This window comes from Equus asinus, chromosome 7 (assembly GCF_041296235.1).
Source record: "Equus asinus isolate D_3611 breed Donkey chromosome 7, EquAss-T2T_v2, whole genome shotgun sequence".
Lineage (NCBI taxonomy): Eukaryota > Metazoa > Chordata > Mammalia > Perissodactyla > Equidae > Equus > Equus asinus.
The window spans coordinates 81762864-81786342 of NC_091796.1; the positions used below are offsets into that span (position 1 = coordinate 81762864).

General features: G+C 38.3%; 1 protein-coding gene across 4 annotated transcripts in view; it reads left to right on the forward strand.

The window, feature by feature from the left end:
- The window catches only part of PSEN1 (presenilin 1), a 73571-nt gene extending 50281 nt beyond the window's left edge, over window positions 1-23290 (forward strand). For all 4 annotated transcript variants that reach the window (XM_014835673.3, XM_014835676.3, XM_014835674.3 and 1 more), the window contains 6 exons: window positions 2153-2373; window positions 6278-6376; window positions 9145-9231; window positions 12803-12976; window positions 20427-20545; window positions 22037-23290. In XM_014835673.3, the coding sequence (XP_014691159.1) occupies window positions 2153-2373; window positions 6278-6376; window positions 9145-9231; window positions 12803-12976; window positions 20427-20545; window positions 22037-22192 (856 nt within the window). In that variant the 3' untranslated portion in view covers window positions 22193-23290. The remainder of the gene's footprint in view (window positions 1-2152; window positions 2374-6277; window positions 6377-9144; window positions 9232-12802; window positions 12977-20426; window positions 20546-22036) is intronic.
- The last annotated feature ends 189 nt before the right edge of the window (window positions 23291-23479 follow it).

A 23479-nucleotide genomic window follows, 5' to 3' on the forward strand; every position in this document is an offset into this window, starting at 1 on the left:
GGGGAACTCTAAAAGTATGCCCCTTAGGTCAGGAACAAGGTGATGATTTCCTTCATCACTGTAGTCTACCAGCGCCCTGGAGGAACGGTGAATATAGACGAGAGAAGGAGATCAGAGTTACGCAATTTGGAAAAGAGAGTTAAACTATCAATAAGGATAAAATGATTGTTTACTTCATTTCAGAACTAACCAAAAAACAATTAGAATCACTGAGTAAATTTGGTAAGGCAATTGAATGCAAAATTAATAAACACAAATCAATGGCCTTGACATAAACTAGTTAGAAAACATAAGGGGAAAAATCCTGTTGATGATAGCAGCAAAAAAGATAAAATATCTGGGATTAAACAAGAATTGTACAAGATCTTTATTAAGAAATTTTTAGATGCCTCTGAAGGGCTTAGAAAGAAGACTTAAACAAAAGGAAAGTTATACCAGGTTACATAAAAAAAGACAATATCATAACCATGTCAATTCTTTCTAAACTTATTTTAAAATTTAATATAAGCCCAATAAAAATACAAGTAGGATTTATTTTTAATCTGGACAAGATGATTCAGAGTTTATTTGGAAAAATAAAGAAGTGAAGGTCCCCAAAGAATTATGAAAAAGAAGAAAGCCAAGGGCTACTAGTGCTACCTGATCTGAAATTGTTAAAACCACAGTAAATAAAATAGTGATACCTGCACCGTGAATAGATAGATGATCAATAGAAGAGATTAGAGAGACTAGAAGAATGCTCAAATATATATGAGAATTTAACTTGTGATAAAGGTAGCATAGAATCAGTAGGCTACAGATGGATTGTTTAGTAATTGGTGTAAGGATAATTGGGTAGTCATCTGGGGGAAAAATTGGATTTTTTCCTTATCTCTATTAGGATAAATTCCAGATGGATTAAAAATGTAAATAAAAAGTGAAACCATAAAAGAAGTAAGGGAAACCACAGTAAATGGGGAATTTAAAAAATATATGTACAGGTAGATATATATTTTTAAATTATATAACTTAAAAGGTCCTTTCGTAGTCCAATGTTTTATATATTTATACACTCCCTGGAATGATACACATGAAATTAATAATAGTGCTTTCTTTTGGAGAGGGGAACTGCGGGACAGGATGGGAGGGGAAACTTACTTTTCACAGTATGTGTTGTGAATTTTATATTTTATCTATATGTTACCTAACCAAAGATTAATAATAGTTTGGGCTTTGTTTTTCTTTGTTTTTTTTGAGTGCTAGGATATCTGAAATGCTTAATCTGAATAGCTACATTGACCAGAAATTTCCACATTTATTTTGGAATTTCAAAATGGGGGGAAGATTATCTTTCTGGATAGTCTCCATAACCCAAAGTTTGTGCTTGAATAAATGAATGCTTTCTTTCTCCTCAGGTACCCAGGACATCTTCTACACTTGTAATCTCTTTGTTTTTAGGTGGTGGAATTCTTTCCTCCAAAATTAAAATAGTATTTTTCTTCATTATAAAAATGCTAAACCTTCATTGTAAAAAAAAAAAGAAACAAAAAGACATTTTATAAGCTTATAAAGAAGAAAAGTAAAAAGGGACCAGATTCCCATCATCTAAAGATAAATCCTGTCGTCCTTTCAGGAATTATGTGAATCTCTTGCTTTCCCTTCTCACACGTTATTTCACATAAATGAGATTTTTTTTTTTCAGGCAACAGTGTGTCATGCCTGTATTCCATGTCTGTCTGTGTGTGTATAAAACATATGTATTTTAGTAGTGTACTAAATTTTATTTTATGAAAATAACATATGTTCTAGCTATAAAATTTATTGCGCATGTTTAATTTTTTCCAATTTCAGATATTTTAAACTAGGGTTTCCCAAACAAAAGTATGGCATTTTAGGTGGTATATGGCCTTTTTTTAGGTTTTGTACTTAGTTTTACAGCTGTGGCCTGTGATACTGGTTTCCTATTTATATGAATGATACAGAGTTTTCTGAGGAGGAAAAGTGAATTAATTTAAAGAAAAGTGCTAAAGAATAGCACAGTTAATTTAAGATATGGTAAAAATATGAAGATGGGATATGGTTATCTAATGTTTGGGAACCATAATTCTAAACAATGTTTTGATGAAAATTATTGTACGTAAGTCTTTTTAGATCTCTGTCTAATTTTTTTCAGGGAAGTGTTTAAAACCTACAACGTTGCCATGGACTACATTACTGTTGCACTTCTGATCTGGAATTTTGGCGTGGTGGGAATGATTGCCATTCACTGGAAAGGTCCGCTGCGACTCCAGCAGGCATATCTCATTATGATCAGTGCCCTCATGGCCCTCGTATTTATCAAGTACCTCCCAGAATGGACTGCATGGCTCATCTTGGCTGTGATTTCAATATATGGTAAAACTCAAGACTGACGTTTTGTTTGTCACAGAAGTACTTCACTGGTGTGTTTTCCTTCCTCTTCCAGTTATCTTGTCTTAGGAAAATGATAACAGTTACATTCCATACCTCCTCAGTAAATAATTAGCTATAATATCTTTTTCATATAAAGATTTCTTTTTTTTTTTGAGGTTAAGTTCTTAAAAAATGTTTTATTACTGCCCACAGTTTAACTCAGTGATGGATTAGTGGAAGGATCTATAGACTTCTGGTCAGAAGACTTAGATTCAAATCCCATCTCTACCACTGACAGTCTTTGTGACCTTAGGAAAGTGACTCAGGCTCCTTGAGCTTCAGTTTCCTCGTTTGGAAAATTGGAACAATACTTCCCAGAGTTGTATGGGTTCAGAATGTATGTTGAAAAGCACTAGCAGAGTGGTTAATTCACATAAAATGCTCAATTTTTAAAATCAAAATTAATTTACCTACTTTTTATAAGGCAACTTGGGTAGAATTTTTCTTTTAAAAATAAAACTTACTTGAGCAGTGTGAGATTCTAGTTCATTAACAACCAGTGTGACGTGGGTCCTGAACGGTCAGAATGTGCCCCAGCCGTGAATGACCACGGCAGCTCCATAGGTGTGTACTCTGTGGCTATTGCCCTGCAGGAAAGCCAGAAAGATCCATTTTCATAGTCAATATATGTGGTCTTAATATTGTAATTAGACAGTGCTCTTTTATCTCTATTCAAATGCTAATTAAAATGGTGACCTGTAGTAGGAAACCTCATCGTCCCCACTTGATTGACAAAGAAAAAGTCTGTGGAAATAGAATTGAATTGGTTCTGTTCTCATATTTGAGCAGTCAGTCATAGAACTATAGAAGTCAGATACTGTATGCCTGACTTTCATAAAGACCTTAGCTTATATAGTACTTGATAGTTTTCACAGTACTCACCTATTATTGCTTAGCTGTGGTTGAGAATGCCAGTTCTGGCCTCCATCCAGAGGTTTTACAGCAGTCAGCAACTGGTAAATACTTTGCAGTCTGAGGTTTTACTGTTAGGTTCTTCTGTTCAGTGACTTTTGCAACAGCCTCACCTTCAAAGGGACACAGTATTTCCATACCTAGCTCCTCGTGTGGTACTTCAGCATTCCTGCCATTGCTCACAGTCTTCCCAGGCTAGATCTTAACCACATCCAGCTTCCTCCAGGAGCACAGATAGAACATCACAGCGATGATATCATCCTCTGAAGAGGTGCATTTGACATACTCGTTGAGGACATACAAATTTTCACCAAGGAGCTCATAAAAAGGCAATCGGCATTTCCCTGTACGTAGTACAAGGCCCTGCCACGTTGATTAAATTCCTGAAAATTATTTGGTAAGCTAAGGGCTTCTGCATCTCTGACATTGTTGATAAATAGCAGTTGATCCTCTCTGCATGCACAATGTGAAAACAAGTTCAGGATCTTTTAGGCCTTTTGGGGATCTGGAAGCAACGTATTCCTCATTTACAAATTTTTCTTAATCCTATTTATGCTGCTACTCACAAATTGACCCATCTTGAATTGGGGCCTCCTTATAACAAAGAGCTCTAGAATCTGTCCAAATTGTAATACCACAGTCACTCCCATCAATGTCCCCTCCCCCTGCCCCCAGAGAATCATTTACTCCAGAGGCTTTAGCAGCTTCCTCTCATACCTCCTGAAATCTCTAGACCACCCATGATGATCATAAGTTGCCCATGAATTTCTGGTATGAGAAACTGCCCTCTTCAGTCCCATGCTATACACCATCAGAATGGCAATTGATGACTGCATACTGAGGTCTCCTGGAAACAGGTTCTCACAGGCTCTGAATCTGTGAGGCTCCATTCCCTTCTGTGAGTCATGGAGGCAGCATTCTAGAAGCTCAGCACAGGCACCGGGGCCTCTTTGTTAAGACAGGAATGTTACCTGTAGGATAGAGCTAAGTCTGGGCCCTCTAGAGTATCCCCTACTGGAGAGGGTAGCCTCTTCTGTCCTCGGTCCCTTGCCAGTTGACAAAGTGCTAGAGGAAATCACCCCTTTCTTGGATCCCTGGCTACCTCAGGAGCCCTTTGGGATCAAGTGAGTGAACAGCAATAGGAGTTTGTACACTTTATGGACAGCATCAAACTACATGTGATGGAGCTGACTGGAGAGCTCCTACTTTTCTTAATCCAGATGTCCTTGATCAAAGAATAGGATCCAAGGGTCAGCAAAATTAGCTGAACTTTGGGCAGTCATCTTGCCCTGGTTAACACTTGGCTCCATCGGTGCGTTTTTACAGACTCTTGGGCCATTGTCGTCAGTCTGGCCATCTGGTTCTACTAACGGTAACAACAACAATTATTTATCCAAGATTTCCTTCTTTGGGGAAAATAACTGTGAGAATCTCTTGCCTCACGGACACCCAAAATATAAATCAAGGTTACATGTGTCTCTGTACATGTTAAAGCCACAGTACAGGCCTCCCTTTATCCACTTTGAAGTTCCAGACATTGTTAATAATGACCATTTCACTTCTAAAACTATGCAACACTGGGCTCTTGAACAAGATGTTCATTGGAACTTTTACCCCCCTTACCAATCACAGGCTGTAGGCCTCTTAGAGCGCCTTTATGACGTGCTTAGACAAGTTAAAATTTAATTACATGAAACATGGTGTATTTCTAAATCCAAGGGAGTTTATCATTTAGCAATTCTACAAGGGGGAGAGTATCATAAAACCAAGACAGTTAAAGTACATGGCTGCCTCAAACAGGTTGCCAGTCTCATTAATTCAGAGCATGGCAGATTTCCTTTTCTCATTCAAAACAAATTGAAGTGAAAGCATTGAGAGTGGAGATTTCTTTGTGTGTGTGTTGTGTTATTTTATTAGTAGTCATAGTGATATACGAGGAGAATGACCACTTGCAGGCATGAGGGTGTTTTACTTAAATGCATCTGGATAATAGTAATGTCAACACAAGCTATCAAGTCTTTTACTGTGTTTATACTTGTGTTTACACAACACAAGGTTTATAAATTCAGCTATACCTGTTTTATATTTTTAAGTGTTTGAAATTATTTTCTGTATTTCTATATTCTAAATTCACATGACACAGAAAATGTAAGAAAAATTGCAGTTGATAGAAAGAGATGATGGTAGAATCAAAAATAATTTAGGCATATTGCTTCCTCTCTGAGTTGCTGTTTTTGTAAAATAAGCCACTTTTTAGCACCACATGTATTCTGAGACCTGAATATTTATGAAGTGCTTTTGAGAGGAGAACTAAAGAAATACCCAACTTTCTCATGCAAAGATTTATTAGTTATTTTGTTTTGTTTAAATTTACTACCCTCTTATTTCAAATATCCCTAAGCAGTACATAGGCTATTTTTAAAAAAGAGCAGGGACGGATCTCTTCTACTCTGTTCTTCATAGTTTGAAAAGTTCAGCCAAGTCCCCTCTATTAAATTCCTCTCAGAGTAAAGCTGCTATTTGTGACTTAGAGGTGTGATTTGTTTGGAAATGGCTTGTACTTGTATCTGCTTATTGGAAATTGACAACTGCTCTAGAATAGTTCTGTCTTGTCATTATCTCTGCCTCTTTTCTTCAACCTGGGGAGACTTATTCCCAGAACCCAGTGATGATACATTCTAAACTACCCAAATAGCAGTCAAAACCAAAGTGAAATCTGCATGGATCTTCTTTCTATATGTGGTTTTGTGTATTTCGTTCATGTTGTTTCTCCCCCCCTAGTTTACCTGCTATTTGTTTCATATTCGTTCAACATCTTTTTGTTTAAAAAAAATGTTAAACCTTTTCCCTTGGTTAATTCTTCCTTTAACACATCCGTTTGCAAGTTTAGTCACTGCATTTTTTTCAGATATCTTTTCTGTTTTTCTCTTTCTAGATTTAGTGGCTGTTTTGTGTCCAAAAGGTCCACTTCGTTTGCTGGTTGAAACAGCTCAGGAGAGAAATGAAACTCTCTTTCCCGCTCTTATTTACTCCTGTAAGTATTTTGGAATGAGGTTAAATTAGTAATCAGCTGAGAATTTATGGGGATTCACACACGTAATTATGGTCATTATCATGGTGCTTTCCCTCGTCTTAAATGCGTGGATAGCTTTAGTGGAACTCCTGCACATCTGCCTGTTTCCTTGCAAACTCTTAGCTTCTCCCTGACATTGGTTCCAGAGAGTTCTCAATATGTGTAGAAACAGAAGAAATATTTAGAGATTAGAGAGCTAGTATTCTCATTTAAAATCTTACTAGTCAAGAGTTATAATGTCAGTTATATCTCAATGAAACTCGGAGGGGGCAGTTATGAGCACTTGTTATATACATATATTGCAGGTGAATCTTGCCCTAGTTTATGGAAAGAATTGTCCTGTTTCCTCAGAATGTGTTTGCTTTTTCACTTTAGAGTCTATTTCTTGTTTAAAAATACAGTCCTTTTGTGCATTTGTATACTCTTCTCCATTTAAGGGTATTTGGTTTGCAAAAGGGTCTTACCCTCAGGAAATGTGAGCATTCTTGTTTGTCTTCTATTTCCGTTGTTCTGACAGGAAAAATGCCACCTAATTTTTGAACTAAATCATTCTTTCATAGCAGTCACTAGCAGAGGTGGTCTCCTCTGGTAGCTTATCAAAAATGAAGCTAACAGGGGCTGGCCCCGTGGCCGAGTGGTTAAGTTCGCGTGCTCCGCTGCAGGCGGCCCAGTGTTTCATTGGTTCGAATCCTGGGCGCGGACATGGCGCTGCTCATCAGACCACGCTGAGGCAGCGTCCCACATGCCACAACTAGAAGGACCCACAATGAAGAATATACAACTATGTACCGGGGGGCTTTGGGGAGAAAAAGGAAAAAATAAAAAATCTTTAAAAAAAAAAAAAAATGAAGCTAACAATTCCTTGAGGTAGACCATTTTATGTGAAGCTTTTCTTTGATTTCATATCAGTTTGGGGAGTTTTTAATATGTTAATTTTTAAATTGCATCTTTTTCTGTGGATCTAAGATGTTTGGTGTTAAGTTGAAAATCAGAAAGTGGGAGTTTGAGGTATTATTTTAGTGGCATTAGTTCATTCAACAAATGTATATTCTGTTCATAGTCATTTACATCAGGGGTTAGCAAATTACTACCTGCAGCCAAATCTGGCCACAGCCTGTTTTTGTACAGCCTATAAGCTAAGAATGTTTTTTACAGTTTTAAAGGGCTGTTAATAGAAAGGAACAAAGAAGAATATGTGACAGAGACCGGATGTTACTCACAAGCCGGAAATGTTTACTGTCTGGCCCTTTACGGAAAAAGTTTGCTGACCCCTCATTTCCATGGTAATATTAAATGTTAAAACGAAAGAGTTTGTAGCTATGTTTTTCCGTACTTGCCTAAAGAAAGAAAAAGAAATACCTGCTGCCTTCATTGCCAAGAAGGCTACAGAAATCTGTAAGCCTTGTATGTGGTGGTCGCCTTCTGTTTCTCTTCTTTGGGTTTGAATTTAAACAGTGTATTGCCTGCCTGGCTCATATTGACTTTGATCAATTAGGTGGGTTATCAGATAATGAAACTTGTTTGACCTCAAAATGGCAAAGCCATGGTGAATGAGTAAGTGTGACTATTGTAGAATCTTCAGCCTCTTTGCTAGTGTATTTTTTCATAAGTTATTCAAGAAGCTTAAGAGTATTAGGAACATGGATATAATTATAAGATCAGTGATAAAAAGCCAGAGAGACATAGAAGCCAAGTATCTTGTTTAAAATTGCTTACTATGACCAGATTGGACTCAGGGTGCTGCTGGCGTTTGGTTCCTGATGTAACTCTGTATGGCACTTATTTATATGAATTTTTGTATTATTGTTTGTGTATCTTGAGGATGAATTCCCAAAAGTGATATTCCTGGGTCGAAGGCTTAATGCACATGTGGTTTTGTTAGATGTTACTGAATTCCCCTCCAATAGGAGCTATATGCTGTACCATTTTTCATTCCACCTACAGTATATGAGAAGCACCATTTTAAATTACGCACATTGTCAGATATTGAATCATTGTGATGTACACCTGAAACTAATAGGATATTGTATGTCAATTATACTTCAATTAAATAAATATTCACATTGCCTCTTAACTAAAATGTGATAGAGATGTGTGTATATCTAAATCTATATAGATATATATGTATTTTTGTGGAAGGGATATAGAAAAGGCTAATTGACGATTCTCTTTATGTTGATTACTTTTAACCTTTTTTTTCTTATTTCTTGTGTGTAACAGAGTTTAACATTATTGAAAATCCCAGAAGCAAGGCATAATGTGAAGGAAACATATTCCACGCATCTTTAAAATTATAATCATCTGATCCTTTTATGAGCCCCAGTATGTCCACTAATTTAGTTCCAATAAGTAATTTTCATCAGTGAATTCACACTATTTTAGGATATTCAACTAGTCCAGCTATTGTTTCAGTGGAATCTTGCTGGCCTGAACAGTTTTCCCTCTGGTTACTCTGCAGGGACTGATAATGATGAGGAAGAGTTTTATAGTAGCAGCTGCAGTTTGAAAGCCACAGTAAACATTCAGCTTCAGAATTTTTTCTTTAACTGCCAAAATCAAAGAGAATCTTTTGTGATTTTTAATTTGCATTTACTTCTGATTGTTAAGGATTCTTAAGGCAACATTAAGAAGATTGGTGATTTGTGTAGAGAAATACTGGCCTGCTGTCTATTTGTGGACTTCCCTTCTGTGTTTCGAGTGCTTACCTGGACTTTTGTCTTTCTCAACAGCAACCATGGTGTGGTTGGTGAATATGGCAGAAGGAGACCCAGAGGCCCAAAGGAAAGTATCCAAAAACTCCAATTATAATGCACAAAGTAGGTGACTATTTGGTTATTTCCTGGTTTTTTGGGGTCTTTGTCATCTTATAGGCTAACAATGAGTTATAAAGCAATGGTTTTAACCTCTTTTTGGTCAGGGACTTTTTTGAGATTCTCTTGAAAGCAGCGTTAATACCCAGTAAATACAGGTAAATATTTAAGGAGTTCAGATGCTCTAAACCCAACAGTGCAGCCAAGGCACCCTCAGTTAAGAATTTCTGCCGTTAAATACCATTAAAACCAGCGTGGAACGAGTCAAATTGAGGCTATGATTTACAAAAGGAAAAAAGCTTGCTCTCCAAATATGTGAAAATGAGAACCTCTTGTCTGACGTAGCTGGAATAACTGAAATATAATTTGATTTGAGATATAATAATGTTTATACGGAGAAGATAAAATATTCCAGGTGGACATGACTTTGTGGAGGAGAAGAATAATGATGACTAGAGTGGGAGATCGAAAGGTCTTGTGAACACTACAGAACACGTTAAGGAGAACATAAGTTAGGAGTTGTTATTAGAAAGTTGAGGAACAACAACAAAAAATGAACACACAGATACAGAGATTAGATTGGTGGTTACCAGAGTAGAAGGGGGAACGGAGGAGGACGAAAGGGGTGGTAGGGCACACATGTATAGTGACAGATGGTGATTGGTCTGTGGGTGGGGCACATGATGTAGTCTACACAGAAATGGAAATATGTTGTACACCTGAAATTTATTTATATAATGTTATAAACTGATGTTACCTCAATAGAAAATAAAAAATAAAATGTCATAAAATGTGTGTGGGCGCACATGGGGGGAGTGTGTTAGATTAAAATAGAATTAAAAAAAAAGAAAGTGAGAAATAACAACTCTATATATAGTCAAGAAGAAAGGAAACTTTTTTTTTTTTCAAAGAAAAGCAAAGGGCTAACCGTATGAGGAAGCTAAAAAACAGGCAGAATAAAGCTTGATGAGAGAAGAGAAAAAGGCCTTAAATAAGTGGCTTTTTGTGAGGAAAGGGAGAGTTTAGGTTTTATAGAGCCAAGAGAACTGCTGGTTTAGCATTTGGGTAATGTGAAGAGGACACTTTCAACTGGGAATTCACCATTGGGACTCAAGGATATCAGGCCCATTCTGCAGTGAGCAAGGCAGCAGAACAAGGTGGCCTCAGACTGTTAGTAGGCCTACGAGAGAAGTAGGAAATGTCCTGGAAACAATTGCTACAAGTCTGGTTATTGTGTTAGTCTGTTAAGCTAAAGAAAATTAAAAGATTAGTTGTCTATGAGTGTATGTGTATATTTTGTGAATATGAGTGTGTTTTTGGTACATCAGGATTTTATCCCTTTGACAAATGTTGATTGAGGACCTCTGTGCCTGGTGTTTTGCTAGGCACTGGGGCTTAACACTGAACAAGATGTCCTATCCCTGTGGAGCTTGTCACCTATTTGGAGAGACAAAAATGTTCAACAGATAATTCCACAGATAATCATACAGTTGGGATAAGCACTACGAATGAGAAGTATAAGTTCCTATGAAAGTTTGTAGTGGAGGAATTTCATTTATTCTGGAAAGTCAAGGAAGTGTTAATAGGAGATGGCTGACCAAAGAGTGGAAGAAGAGTTTTCCAGAAGAGGAAACAACATGGGCGAGGGCCTTGAAGTGAGAAGGAGCTGGATGAACTGCAGAGGTCCTCGGTGGGAGTGCTGTTGGTGTTTTGGGTGGGGCTTCCCCTCACATTGCAGGACATTTAGTATTCCTGGTGCCTCATCCACTGAATGCTACTAGTGGCTTCCAGGTACTGCAATAGCCAATAACTCCTCCGTCCTAGTTATTTCCAAACACCTCCTGCAAAGGAGATGCTACCCTCAGTTGAAAACCACTGTGTTAGAAGACCTAGAAATTAGATTGGAACAGAAGGACATAGGACTCCAAAAGGGATGTCTGTACAAGGAAGAAAATGAAGAACTGAGAGATCATCTGAGTGTTTGAACTCTCACAGAGAGTTTGCAGATGAATTAGTCACAGGGAAAACAGAAAATTTGTTAAGGGAAAAAAGGAGGCAATTTTTCAGGGAAAACAAAAAATTGTATAAAAGATGCAAATGTAATTATAGTATATTTTGGCTGTGGCAAAGTAGTTTAGTTGTGGATACTATATGCATAGTGATCATTTAAAAACTGAACATAAAATTATGACATATGGAGAATATGGGGAGAGTTAAATTTATATGTGTACATAAGCGCGACGGAACTAGTGCTTTATCTTCTCTATAAGAAGTGACTAAGTGCCTAAAATAAAAACATCAAGATGTAGCACTGTGAGCATACTATTTATAATTAATTAAGGAAGTAAATACCGAAAGAAATAGCTGGAAGGTTTGAAAGTAGGAGTTGAGGATTAGGAGTGAGGAGGGATGGGACAGAGCAGGGACTGCTGTTCTTATTTATAAATGTTACACTTATATGATTTTATGAACTCCAAACCAGGGAAGATTCAGGTTTTGTGGAGACCTGGTTAAGAAAAAGAATACAAATTAGAAATGCAAAATTGCTAGGGCTCCTCCCAGTCCATGCAAGTGAGAGGCCTGAAGTGTGCAAGCTTTATTTATTCACAGTAAATGTACCTCTGCTATGAACTTGTGTTACTTTTATAAAAAATAAAGGAGAAAAAAAAGTATTAGCAACTTCACTCATGTATTTTAATTATTTTTGAAGTATGGAAGGTTCTCAAGACTATCATGCTCACAATTTTCAGTCAGGCTGACAGTCATGATAGTGAAATGGCTACCCCACCAAAAACTCCCTCCCCACTTTCCCACCCCCTCCCCCTCCCCCAGTAATGGTCTGCTTTCTAACTTAGTCACTAAAGCCAGTGGTGAGTGCCGTCAGTTAGGAAGCTTTCGGCTGCAAAGATCAGAAACCCAATTCAGGTGCTTTAAACAAGGAAGAAATATGTTCTCTCATGTGACCAGAAGTCATGAGGTGTGAGCATTTGTAGTTGGTTAATTTTTGTGGCTTATTGATGTTATCAAGGGCCCAGGTTCTATTCCCTCTTTCTGCTCTGCCATCCTTGGATATAGGCTTGATCCTCAGCCCACTGCTCCTCATGTTCATAAGATGACAACTGGAGTTCCAGGCATCATACCCAGATAAGACAACATGCAGGGGAAGAAAGGGGCTGATTGTTTCTTACTTGAGTCTCTCGTAAAGAGTGAGAAAAATTTCCCCAAAATTCCCCGCAGACTTCCTCACCATGCATTGGTCAATACCAGCCCCACAGCTTTAGAGCTTTCAGTGAGAAGAGGAAAGCTGGGATTACCATGCTTGGCTCGGATTGATCAGAATTTACCACCAGAGTCACGTGGGCTGGGAGTGGAAACCCAGACAAATCGGGACTCTGACCTCCAGAAAGGGCTCTTGAGCAAACAACCAGCAGGCACTGCTACAGCCCGTGATTGGTGATTTGAGCCAGCTAACTAGTTATAATGATAGTTGGGTAGCTACTGTTTCAATGTAGTTTTCTTAAAGGTATTAAGAAATTTTTCTAAATATTAGAGCTGTAATTTTCACTTTCTCTTGAAGGCACAGAAAGTGAGTCACAAGACCCTGTGACAGAGAGTGACGATGGCGGCTTCAGTGAAGAGTGGGAAGCCCAGAGGGACAGTCGCCTAGGACCTCACCGCTCTACAACTGAGTCACGCGCTGCTGCACAGGAACTTTCCAGCAGCATCCTAGCCAGTGAGGACCCAGAGGAAAGTATGTGCATTTCTGTGTTGAAAAGTCATGGATTCCTTTAGGTGCTCCATTCTCAAACTCTCCACTCTAGTGTTACAGTCTAATTCTAAATGACAGTACAGCTTTGAGTGGGAAATATTAATAGTTGGTGCTTTTCTCATAGTTAAATTTGTTAATGGACCAAATTCTGCCCCTCAGATTTTTGAAATTGGTCCTTTACAGCCTGAGCTTTGGCATTTGTTTTATTAAGGTAAAAGGTTTTTTTGAAATTATTATTGCAGTAAGACTTCATGGCTGCAATATATTTGTGTACAAAGAATTCATCAATATATTTCCCTCTGCTGTGCAGAGACCTGTGGATTTGAATGTTTCAGCCTTTTTCATCGTTATTCCCTTTGTTGACAAGCACTATATTTTATTGCTTTTAAAGAAAATCAGAGGGATTTATGTGATGGGCAGATATGCAGGAGTGTGTTCAATGTCTCAGATATGTTGTTATTTAGATAGACTTTGGTTATTAGCACTTAGGGCTTTTTGGGAACGTTATCAGCCCTGAGAGCCCATTGGTTAGGACTCAGTCATCTCTACAATTAGTCTTGGTTAGAGATGTGATTTATTGAATAAGAGATTGGCACATTTTCCAACTAAGTTATTAGTTTTTTCATTTTCACAAAAGTGAAACTTGATTAAAACATTATAGCAAAAATATTTCGTTTTAAAGAAGCAAACGCCTAGATTTTTTAGCTGCTTTAATCACTGATCTGATTATTATGACCTTGACATTATCCTTCAGCTTGAGCAGAAGAGTTCTTAGAGCTCACCCCTAACCTTTGAACTGGTCAGAACCTAGGCATATCCACGTCTTTGGTACTTGGCTGAGTTTTGCAGGTGTTAGAGCCCGCTGCAGCCTGCGACTTTCACACTCTTGGGACACTAGGAGCAATCGCCTTGTCTTACAGCCAGGCTCGAGCTCGCCTGTGCTGGATTTTCTCTGCCTGCAGTTACCACCATAATTAGGTTGCCTCTTCTGCTCCTCTCGTCTTTTCTCAAAGATGCCTAGAGCCAAAAGAAAGAAGTAATGCAGCTGTTGAACACAGCAGCGAATGATTCTTTCATGGCTGCCTTTTCAACTTGAAGATTCTGTCTCCCGATCATCTCTTCATCTCTTTTTTTTTTTTTAAAGAAAACCCAAGTATTGCCCCTCCTAACTTCAGATTAATATTTTCTTTATTATCTGAGGCCCATGGGAACTAATAATTGACGTTCTTTCCTTATCTTAGCATCTAGCACACACATAACCATCTCTGATTTTAGTGTTTTAAACTGGACTTATGGTTACTTAGGAAAAAGTCTCGGTTTACATTAGAATTTGATTTCTGAAAGGCACATACGTCTTCCAAAACAACCTTTTAAAAGTCAACATTGAGTCAGAAAACTGAGCAGAGTTTTTAGTTAGAAATGTAAAATGTTTTTATTCTATGTGAAGGCAAGTGGTCTTCCAGCAAATTTCAAAATATGCTTCCATCAAACATGCCAGTAACAGGCTCGTCCCAAGTGTACTATTGATAGACTTAAAATTGACCAGAGTAGTGAGATTAGCCTGTTGTTTCCAGGAGTGGAAATTTGACACGTAGAGATGCTTTTCTATAACCTCAAGGAAAGAGAGGGAGGTGGATTTTGCTATTTTCTTCAAGTGGGGGAAGAGATTTTAGTAGTAAAAAGGTAAATTAATAAATTGCAGGCAGTTTTTAGTATGTTTATGTTTACTAAGATAACAGGGGATGTGAGGGCAATCTGGCTGCGACATGTGAAACCCCGTTGATCGCCAGGTGGATTCAGCTGATCTGGCTGGCTGGGTGGGCGTCCCCTTCCTCCCTCACTGCTCCAGATGTGTCCCTCCTGAAGCTGCACGGTTAGTCAGAGAAGACGACCTGCACTGATAGAGGAGGACCATTCTTCGGTCAAGGGTATAGGAGTAGCTGTGCTTCTGTGCCAGAACCTCCAGACAAGCTCGCAAGGTCCATTTGGAGGAGAACATAGGCTAGTCAGGCTTCCCAGACTCATCCAAATGAGGCGCCGCATGTGGCAGTCTGCCTTTCTTAAAGAAAACATAATAGGAAATATTCATTACTGTGTGATGTTATTATATTGAAGTTAGGCGCATATGCTGCTAGAGGTCATTTAGAGAAGTCTTACAGTTAAAGTAAATATTCACAATCATTCATTGTCTTTACCAGCAAATGCCCCTTTTAATATTAAAGGAACACCATAATTACCTAAAATTACTTTTCAGAGTTGGCAAAAACAAAACAATAGAAGGCCTAGACTCCCATTAGCAAATAGCAGGAAAATCCGAGCAGCCGATGTCAGCGTTAGCACTTGGCAGTGGAATCCTATTAATTCCTTGTGTCTGACTTCAGCAGTTTCCATTGCGTGATTTTAGTTGTTTGGCTATGGCATATTTTGACTGAGTGAATCAAAAGGAGCTGTTTAAAGAAAACAAATTCCCGAGCAATATGATTTTTCTTAGGTTCTGTATACTGATTCAGTCTCTTCTGGTTATAGGTAAATAAAATTTGTCACTTCAGTAAGTACCTATAGAAAAACAGTGATGGTTACTTCTTTGTTTCTTTATTTTAATTTTGCTAATAAAATCTGCATCTCTCTGTTAAAATGAATTCTGTGAAGTATAACTATAGTATTTGCCATAGTATTGCTATTATTTAAACAAATGTGAGCCTTTAAATAAAAAAATGTGAAGTCAGAATTTTAAGATTAATTCAATACATTATTTTTGTTTATTTTTTGATAGATTTATTGAGATATAATTCACATACTATACAATTCACCCATTTAAATTGGTGGCTTTAGTATATTCGTAGAATTATTCAGTTGTCACCACAATTAATTTTAGAATGTTTTCGTTACCCCTGAAAGAAACCCCACGCTCCTTAGGGGCCCCTCGCGACCCCTCCCTCCCCGCCTGTTGAAAGTGTGCAGTGCACTGGTTTGTACTGTATTCACAGACGTGTGCAACCATCACCACGAGCGAAGTCTGGAACATTTTCATCACCTCAAGATCAAAGCCCATTCCCATTAGCCTCACGCTTCCCAACACTAACTAGTGTACTATCTTAGTAGATTTGCCTGTTCTGGACATTTCATATAAATGGAATCATGCAATATATGGTCCTTTGTTTCTTTTGCTTAGCGTAGTGTTTCCCAGGTTCGTCTGTGTTGTAGCATATATCAGTGCTTCACTTCTTTTTATAGCCAAAAAATGTACCTTTGTATGGGTATGCCACATTTATTATCTATTCATCAGTTAATGGACATCTGAATTGTTTCCATTTGGGGCTGTTGTGCATAATGTTGCTATGAACATTCAAGTACACGACTTTGTGTGGACATATATTTTTATTTCTCTTGGGTATATTCATGGGAGTGGAATTGCTAGGTCATACAGTAACTCTGTGTTTAACCTTTTGAGAAATTGCCAGACTGTTTTCCAAAGCAACCATACTATTTTACAATCCCACCAGCAGTGTGTGAATATTCCAGTTTTTCCACATCCTCACCAGTGCTTGTTATTATCTGTCTTTTTGAGTATAATCATTCTCGATATGAAGTGCTATCTCATTAGGGTTTTGATTTGTATTTCCCTGATGGCTAATGGTGTTGAGTATCTTTTTTGTATGTTTTTTGGCCATTTGTATGTTTTCTTTGGAGAACTGTCTATTCAGATCCTTTGCCCATTTTTTTTCATTTTTTTATTATTGAGTTGTAAAAGTTCTTTATATATTCTAGATACAGGTCACTTATCAGATAAATGCAAAATTTTTCTTCTGCATTATTTATTTATTTTGAGGAAGATTAGCCCTGAGTTAACATCTGCCGCCAACCTTCCTCTTTTTGCTGAGGAAGACTGGCCCTGAGCTAAGATCCGTGCCCATCTTCCTCTACTTTATATGTGGCACACCTACCACAGCATAGCTTGACAAGCGATGCCACATCCTCACCCGGGATCTGAACCGGCAAACCCCGGGCTGCTGAAGTGGAACATGTGCACTTAACCACTGCACCACCGGGCCGGCCCCTCCTGCATTATTTTTAAAAATTCATTTCTATAGCTTTTTTTTCCCTAAAGAACTTGGTTTCTCTTAGTTTCTCATAGCACTCAGTATTTGCAATCGGAAGTCTTTCTAAGGCTCTCATTTGTTTAGGCTCTGTATGGGCCGTGAACTTTCCTGTATTGTTTTTCACTCTGATAACAACCTTATGAAATAGCTCTGTAATCCCCATCTTATAGCTGAGGAGTTTGAGGATTAGAGAAGCTTGTCCTGAATCACACAGGTACTTAAATAGTAGAGCTGGGCTCTTCTGCACACCTGAAGCTGGTGAGTATTCATCACTCTGGGAAGGTTAGCAAGTTACAGGGTCACTAACCCTGTAGTTCATAGTGTCCAGTTTCTTAGGTCCTGTGTTTATTTTTTCCACTAAGGAAGACTTCACTCTGGCTTTCATGATTTAGGAAGAACCCTGATTTCTCAGAAAGGTGATCTTAACCAGCACTCTGTTTCTTTCTCTCCCACATGTGGAGCAGACTGTACTTCTCAGGGTCCTCAGCCCGTCTCTTGGAAGTGGTTTCTCTAACTCAAGCAACAAAACTTTCAATACCAGGATCAAATTTCAGTTGGGAATAGTTACTTAACAACCAGAAGGATGAAAGCCAATTGTAAAGCTTTATGGATTAATATTGGACCCCAAGTCAAAGCATATCTTTTGAATCCCTGGTTCAGTCTTTGCTTGATTGTTTATCATTTTTTAAGGAACTTGTAAGGTTAAAAATACTGTTTGACAACAGAAAATCTAGGGCCCTTGCATTTCTGTGTAAATTTTAGGATCAGCTTGCCAGTTTCTACAAGTTGATCCTAAAATTTATTTGGAAATGAAAAGAACTTAGAGTACCCAAAACAATTTTGAAAGAGAAGAAAAAAATTGGTGGACTTAGATTATCTGTTTTCAAAACTTACTCTAAAACCATAGTCATGAAGACAGGAAAAGGGAAAGGCATATAGATCAATGGAACAGAATTGAAAGTCCAGAAGTAAACCCGTACATTTATGGTCAGTGATTTTTTACTAAGGTGCTGAAACACGTAATTCAATGGGAAAAGGATGTAATCTTTTCAACAAATGGTGCTGGGACAACTGGATATTCACATGCAAAAGAATGAACAGAAACGCCTGGCTCACCCTGTCCATCATGCACACAATCAAAAATTAACTCAGCAGGGATCATAAACTGAAATGTAAGTGGTAAAACTATAAAACTTCTAGAAAAAAACATAGGAGAAAAACTTCATGACCTTGAGTTGGGCAAGGAGTTCTTCAGTACAACACTGACAAATAGAAGAAGAAATTGATGGATTGGACTTTGTCAAAATTTAAAACTTTTTGGGGGCTGGCCCAGTGGGATAGTGGTTAAGTTCACTCACTCCCACTTCAGCAGCCCAGGGTTCACAGGTTCAGATCCTGGGCATGGACCAGCACCACTCGTCAAGCCACGCTGTGGCAGCACCCCACATAAAATAGAGGAAGATTGGCACAGTGTTAGTTCAGCAGCAGTCTTCCTCAAGCAAAAAGAGGAAGATTGGCAACAGATGTTAGTTCAGGGTCAATCTTCCTCATGAGAAAAAGAATTTTTAAACTTTTGCACTTCAAAAGATACCATTAAGAGAAGAGAGATTTGTACACCCTTGTTCATAGCGACATTATTCACAATAGCCATGAGGTGGAAGCAACGCAAGTGTTTATTGACAGATGAATGTATAAACAAAATGTGGTACATACATACGATGGAATATTATTCAGCCTTAAAAAGTAAGGAAATTCTGTTACACGCTACAACATGGATGAGCCTTGAGAACATTATGCTAAGTGAAAGAAACCAGACACAAAAAAACAAATAGTGTATGATTCCATTTATATGAACTACCGAGTGTAGTCAAACTCAGAGACAGAAAGTAAAATGGTAGTTGCCAGGGGCTGGAGAGAGAGAGGAAGGAGGAGTCATTGTTTAATGGATACGGAGTTTTGGCTTTACAAGATGAAATGAGTCCTGTGGTTTGATGATGGTGATGCTAGCACAACAGTGTCAGTGTACTTAATCCCATTGAACTGTGTATTTTACCACACTGAAAATTTTCTTTATCATTGAAACAAGGAAAAGAAGCCCCAGACTGAGAGAAAATATTTGCAAATCATGTTGCAAGTCCTGTTAAAGAACTTGTATTTAGGATATATAAAGAATGCTTACAACTCAATAACAGGAAGATAAACCCAATTTAAAAATAGGAAAATGGTTTGGATAGACGTTTCACCAAAGAAGAAATGTAATGGCTAATAAGCACGTGAAAAGATACTCAGTATTAATCAGAAGGGCTGTAATCAAAAAGACTAGAAATACCAAGTATAGGTGAGGATGTGAAGAAACCGGAACCCTCATGCATTGCTGGTGGGAATGTAAACTGGTATAGCCACTATGGAAAACAATTTGGCAGTTTCTTAAAAAGCTAAACATAAACTTACCATGTAACCAAGCAGTTCTACTTCTAGGAATCTACTCAATGGAAATGAAAACAATCTGTGTACACTAATGATGGTAGTAGCATTATTCATATAACTGAATATAACCAAAAACTGAGAGTCCGTATGTCCATCAACTGATGAATGGACAAACAAAATATATCCATACAATGGAAAACTATTCATCAATAAAAAGGAACAAACTACAGATACATGCAATGTCATGGATAAACTTCAAAAATAGTATGTTAAGTGAAAAGTCAGTCACAAAATATTTCCTATTGTATGAGTCCGTTTTTGTGAAATGTCTAGAAAAAGCAAATTTGTAGAGATAGAAAGCAGGTGAATTGTTGCTTGAGGCCGGGGTGGGAGTGGGGATTAACTGTAAATGGGCACAAGGTATCTTTTCTGGGGTGATGGAAGTGTGTTGGATTGTCATGGGGATTGCACAGCTCTATAAATTTTTTAGTCATTTAATTATACACTTACAATGGGTGAATTTTATGAAATAAATTTTACCTCAATAAAGCTGTTTGGTTTTTTTTAAACAAAAAAAGAGGATCTATCTCCTAGGGGATCTTGTGAAGATTTATTAGAACAAGTGCTAGGTATAAACTTAGACATTTAGTAGATGACAATTGTTATTAATTTTGATATGTAACAGCAGCATCTGCTGTTAAGACCCTAGGCTCAGCCACATAGAATCTGAAACTCATAGAAAACCAAAAAGGAAACGGAAAACCCAGCTAAAGCCTAATTTCCTATGATTATCTTTTGTTGACTTCTCATTCAGTGCAGGATGGAGTGAGGCAGTGACATTTTGAACTGTGAAATCGTTGCAGAGAGTGACAAACTTTTGTATTCATGATCTTTCCCTTTTTCAGGGGGAGTAAAGCTTGGGTTAGGAGACTTCATTTTCTACAGCGTGCTGGTTGGCAAGGCTTCCGCAACAGCCAGTGGGGACTGGAACACAACCATAGCCTGCTTTGTAGCCATATTGATTGTAAGTATATACGCATAAAACATGTCAGAACTGCTCATCTCCAAACTCTGCTGACGTGATCCCGTTTTAACCCAGCTGGGCTGAGTGCTCCATCACCTGGGAGCTTTTGAAAACACAAATAATTGGACCTCACCTGAGTAGTTCTCCACCTGGTCACACATTAAAGTCACCTAAGAGCTTTAAAACTGCGCGTCCCGGGCCGGCCCGGTGGCACAGCGGTTAAGTGCACACGTTCCACTTTGGCGGCCCGGGGTTCGCCTGTTCGGATCCAGCTGCGGACATGGCACCGATTGTCAAGCCATGCTGTGGCAGGTGTCCCACGTATAAAGTAGAGAAAGATGGGCACAGATGTTAGCTCAGGGCTAATCTTCCTCAAAAAAACCTGTGCATCCCCACCCTGAAATGTTCTTATTTAATTTGTTTTAATTGTGTTTTTGTCAGAGTTCCCCAGGAAATTCTAAGTACCTCTGATCAGAAACCACTGCTCCAAGCCCAGTGGCATTGATATGTAGGAAATTAACTGTGCTAGATCCGTCTTAAACGAGTCAGCAGATCCTTGCTCAGTCCCCAAGTTTGGTTTGCATTTAAATTTGCATTTAATGCCCGAATCTCCAGCATACAGTGTTCCTTTGGGCAGCAAATGTGGGGCAAGAAAAGCTAACACAATGCATGATCCCATGTAGACTTTGCTTTTCTAGTGCCACCACGTGACCCCTGAAGCATTCAGAACTATGATTCAAGTAAATAGCTTGTAAGATAGTTCTTATTGCTATTTTTACTACAGGTGTGATGTCTTTGATACATGTGAGTGAAGTTAGATGAGAGACTTTACTTATGCATTTATTTTGTGATTACATTTGTGATTTATCAGGATAATATAACCAGTTAGAGTTATCATGTATTTTATTTCTCTTTTAAAGTTAGTTTTCTGGGTATGTCATGTCTTTTAAGAGAAAAAAGTTACTTATTTTGGATAAACCTGAAATGATGCTCAGCCTCCAGACTTCATGGTTAGTGTCTCAGTAACTAGGGTAGAAATGGACTGTATTATGTGGCTGCTCTGTTTTTACAAGAATGCAATATATTCTTTGTAAACAAACTTTTATTGATTTATTCTATGAGCATCTCTTTGCCCCCACACAGCAGAAGAATGCTTTTCACCTCTGGGGTTTTAGCCAGCTAAACTAAACTCACAGTAGACACTCCAGTATTATTTAATTTTTTTCAAAAATCATTTTACTTATTTTCAGATTCTATTCCTTACCTAGAGTTAGGGGATGAAATATCAACAATGTGTGCATAATGAATTCTGTGTTCCAAAGGAAAATAAATGTTTCCAAATTTAATGAAAACATCTGCTCTAAAATTTAACCTCAAAGGGGGTAGTATTCAATTAACTAAATTAGAACCAAGACTTGCAATTGAGTTGTTTTACAGAAAATACTTTCATAATTATGTCTGAGTTTGTGTCTTTTCCCCTCTTTTCCACAGGGTTTGTGCCTTACATTATTACTCCTCGCCATTTTCAAGAAAGCATTGCCAGCTCTTCCAATTTCTATCACCTTTGGGCTTGTTTTCTACTTTGCCACAGATTATCTTGTGCAGCCTTTTATGGACCAATTAGCATTCCATCAGTTTTATGTCTAGCATCTTTGCAATTAGAATCCCATGGATTTTTCTCCTTTGACTATAATAAAATCTAGGGAGGACAAAGGTGATTTTCCTGAGTCCACATCTAACGAAGTCAAGATTCCCGGCTGGACTCTTTGCAGCTTCCTTCCGAGTCTTCCTGACCACCTGCGCTATTGGGCATCGGGAGGAGGTATCTACAGAAAAAGGTTTTGAACATACGTCACTGAGGTGTACTGAGTCCCTCAGTGCAAAAGCTACCACATTTGAGGGACAAGGAAGAGCGTTGGGCCAAGAAGTTGCCGTGTTCCCACAGTTTGGCCCTTGGTCACAGGTGGATTTTTACCAACACTGCAGATCTCAGGACTACCATTACCAAGAGGTTAAATGAAGTGGTTCGAACCAAACAGAACTCTTCATCTTAAACTCCGTGTTGAAAATCAACCTAATAACTCTGTATTGAATTCTGAGCCTTTTCAGGGGCACTGTAAGGAGAACAGGCGCCAGCAGCAAAAGGGAAAGGTGGAAAGGGGCTCAAACTTGCACTTTCAGACTTTTCTTTGCTGCAGACTTACCCTTTTTAAATAAGACCTTTTTTCATCTTGAGTCAAGTCAGATGTGTAGGTTGATTTTGACAATTTTCGTTCTCAAGCACTGAAACTCATTACCATCTGTGGTTGCCATTTCTTCCCAAGGCCAGTCTGACCCTATTTGAGGTTGCTTTATCCTAAAAGTCTTAACCTCAGGTTCCAAATTCAGTAATTTCTGGAAATAATGGAACTATAACTCAACAATTCCCTATCACCCTTAGGTAAATTTTGGATTTTCCACAAAATTCTTAATTTTCAGACATACGTGTAGGTTTACTTGTCCCCAGATAACTCCTTTGTTCCCCATCTCTCCCTTCACTCCCGCCATGAGCAGTTCTCTTATCCAGCAAATAAGACAGCTCTGTTGTAGCAGATGATCCGGTTATTCTAAGGTTTACTCTGTGTGGTGCAAAGAATGTGTTATGAATCACTGCTGTCAGCCTTGCTGTTGTAATTTCTCAATAGCAAATACAACGTGTGCCCAAAGACAGTAGAATTAAAGAAGAGTAAAACGGCTGGTGAAGCACTTTCTGTCCTGGTTTTTCATTTTTTTTTTACTACAACCCATTGTCTCTGACAATAGGTCAGAATTTAATCCAATACCCCAAAGCTGGTAGCTTATAAAGTTCTTGAATCAGTTGTATCAGTACAAAGCGAGCTCACTGTTATTTCACTTGGTGAGCTGTGGGAGAACCAAGGGTCAGGAGAACCAGCT